Raw genomic sequence first — 2,814 nt, forward strand, 5'->3', positions numbered from 1 at the left:
GACGGGTAAGGCGGGTGGCACGCTGGGACGGGACCCCCGGCCCCGGCGTCTCCCCGGTGCCACCCCCGGTGCCCACCTGTGTCATGGACTGCGTGGCGGGGTACCCGCTGATGGCGCTGGTGCCTTCTGTCTGTCCGTCCAGCTGTCCGTCCGCCACTTGGATCACCCTATACATCACCTGCAGGCAGAGATCCGTGTCACTCCTCAGCTCCAAGCCCCATTCTCGGTGGTTCCCCAGTGCTGGGTCCCCAGTGTGCTCCCCATTCCTGCAGGCCACTGTTCTCTGTACTGAAGACATTCTTGCCCCACATCTCCGTGTCCCGACCCCTATATCCCCACACCCCCATACCCCATATCCTCAAGTCTCCCTATCCCCCCATATCCCATGCCCCGATGCCCCCCTGTCCCCCTATATCCCATGTCCCCCTGTCCCTTGCCCCTATATCTCATCTCCCTTGACCCCACATTCCCCAGACCCCCATCCCCCATGTCCCACGTTTCCACATCCTCATGTCCCCGTCCTTTTTCCCCATATCCCACGCCACCTAACCCCACGTTCTCCAGACCCCCAAATCCCACATCCCCATGTTCATTTGTCCCCCATATCCCACATCTCCATGCTCTCATGTCCCCCTGTGCCTTGCCCCTATATCCAACGTCCCCTGACCCCCATTCTTCAGACCCCCACATCGCACGTCCCCATGTCCCCCTGCCCCCTATATCCCTGTCCCTTTTACCCCATATCCCCTCACCCCACAGCCCCAGATCCCTTCCCCCCCCCCCCTCCCATCCCCATACCTGCGTGCCGCCGTTCTCTGTGCGGAAGACATATTTGATATTGGGGTCAGGGAAGGTGGCAGCAGACTGGATGCTGGCGATGGCGACACTGGTGGGATCCTCTCCTGTGGCCACTGCACCTTGGGGACAGGTGGGCAGCATGGGGCCGTGGTGGGGAGGGGGTGGCCATCACCACACCAGGACCCCCCCGTGGTGGGGAGGGGATGGCTGTCACCCCACCAGGACCCCTCATGGTGGGGAGGGAACGACTGTCACCCCAGCAGGCCACCCCCTCTGGATCATGGGGCTGGTGTTAACAGGTTGTTCCGTGTCACCAAGGGGCTGGGGGACAAAACGGGTGAGGATGGGGCTCACAAACACCTGGGACAAAGATGGGGACCCCTCACCTTCCTGGATTTGCACCGTTCCCTCTTCCGTCTCAGCTGCTTTCTGCTGTCTGCAGGGACAGAGGCAGAGCAGTGAGGATCTGTCCTCGTGTCCCACGTCCCCATGTCCCCCCATCCAGCCGCCCTGCTGACCACAGCCCCATGACCAACCCTAAACCCAGACCCAGCCCTCCCCCCTGGTGACCCCGGCAGTGCTGGCACTCACCCCTTCATCGCTCCGCTCAGCCACACATCAGAGGCGGTGGCAGACGGTGCTGCGGCGCTCAGAGCCCGGTGGGGACTCAGCCTGGATGGGAACGTGGAGACAAACCATGTGAGGTTTGGGCTATGGGGTCAAGAAGATGAGGACAGAGAGCATGGGGGTGTGAGGTTTGGGGTATGTGGTTCAGGATATAGGGACAAAGGGCACAAGGACACAAGGTGTGGGGTACAGGGACATGGGGACACGAGATTTGGGGTATGGGGTCCAGGAGATGGGGACAGAGGATGTAGGGATGTGAGGTTTGGGGTGTGGGGACACAAGGCTTGGGGTAGGGTATGGCATTCAGGATATGGGGACAGACGGTGTGGAAATGCGAGGTATGGGGTACGGAAACACAGGGACATGAGGTTTAGGGTTCAGGATATGGGGACGTTGAGTTTTGGAGTATGGGGACATGAGATTGGGGATACAGGGAAAGAAGAGGTGGGGACACGAGGACAAGGACGAAGGGCACGAGGATACCAGGTTCGGGGCACAGGGTACACAAGGTTTGGGATATGAGGTCCAGGATATGGGGACAGAGAACATGAAGTCTGGGCTATGGGGTACAAAATATGGGGACAGAGGATGTGTGTGGGGACACAAGATACGAATATGGAGTCCAGGATCTGGGGACATGCGGTGTGGGGACATGAGGTTTGGGGTACAGGATTCAGGACATGGGGACAGAGGATGTGGGGATATGAGATTTGGGGTATAGGAACATGAGATTTGGGATATGGGGTCACAAGGTTCAGGACATGGGGTATGGGAACATAAGAGACATGAGGTTTGGGGTTCAGGATATGGGAACATAGAGAATGGGGACACAAGGTTTGGGGCATAGGCGGTGAGGATATGGGGACAGGAGTTTCAGGATATGGGATGGGGGCACAGTGTACGGGGACAGGGACACAGGAACACGAGATCTGGGATATGGGGACGTGAGGTTCGGGATGTGGGGAGGACAAGATTTGAGGATGGGGGGACAAGAGGATGTGGGGCAGGGACACTGGAGACGTGGGGACAGAAGAAATGGGAACACAGGGACGCAAGATTTGGGACATAACGGGATATGGGGACAGGAGACATGGGACATGGGGACGGGGAGAAATGGGGACAGGGGGACACAGGGACACAGCACCAGACCCTCCCAGCGTTGACCCCCAACCCCGACCCCCACCACCATGGGCACCGGGGAGGTGACACAGACCGGGCACCGGGGCAGGAGGTGACACAGCCACCTCTGGCGTGGGGACAGCAGCAGTGTCTCCATTCATCACCAGGCCCTTTTTGGGCGTCCCCTGTTTCACTTTCGCATCTCGGGGGGGAGGGGGAAGCAGTGTCCCTTGGGGTGGTGGCAGTGCCCCTCACCCCCCCTCCCCAAGT

General features: G+C 59.8%; 2 protein-coding genes across 3 annotated transcripts in view; both read right to left on the reverse strand.

Annotated features, from left to right (window-relative positions):
• USF1 (upstream transcription factor 1) overlaps window positions 1–2,808 on the reverse strand; it is a 5,654-nt gene extending 2,846 nt beyond the window's left edge. The window contains exons 1-4 of one of the 2 annotated variants that reach the window (XR_004162381.1): window positions 1,390–2,808; window positions 1,185–1,234; window positions 799–911; window positions 151–178 (exon numbers count right to left, since the gene is read on the reverse strand). Coding sequence is in view for 1 of the 2 variants with exons in the window: in XM_031557625.1 (XP_031413485.1) it covers window positions 799–917; window positions 1,185–1,234; window positions 1,390–1,397 (177 nt within the window). In the remaining variant the exon portion in view is untranslated. Of the gene's footprint in view, window positions 1–150; window positions 179–798; window positions 918–1,184; window positions 1,235–1,389 lie in introns of those variants that run through there. The other variant, XM_031557625.1, reaches the window with a different exon arrangement.
• The window catches only part of LOC104916296 (rho GTPase-activating protein 30-like), a 14,958-nt gene that overhangs the window by 3,930 nt on the left and 8,214 nt on the right, over window positions 1–2,814 (reverse strand). The window lies entirely within an intron of this gene.

The sequence above is a fragment of the Meleagris gallopavo genome, unplaced genomic scaffold, assembly GCF_000146605.3.
Source record: "Meleagris gallopavo isolate NT-WF06-2002-E0010 breed Aviagen turkey brand Nicholas breeding stock unplaced genomic scaffold, Turkey_5.1 ChrUn_random_7180001881244, whole genome shotgun sequence".
NCBI classification, from domain to species: domain Eukaryota; kingdom Metazoa; phylum Chordata; class Aves; order Galliformes; family Phasianidae; genus Meleagris; species Meleagris gallopavo.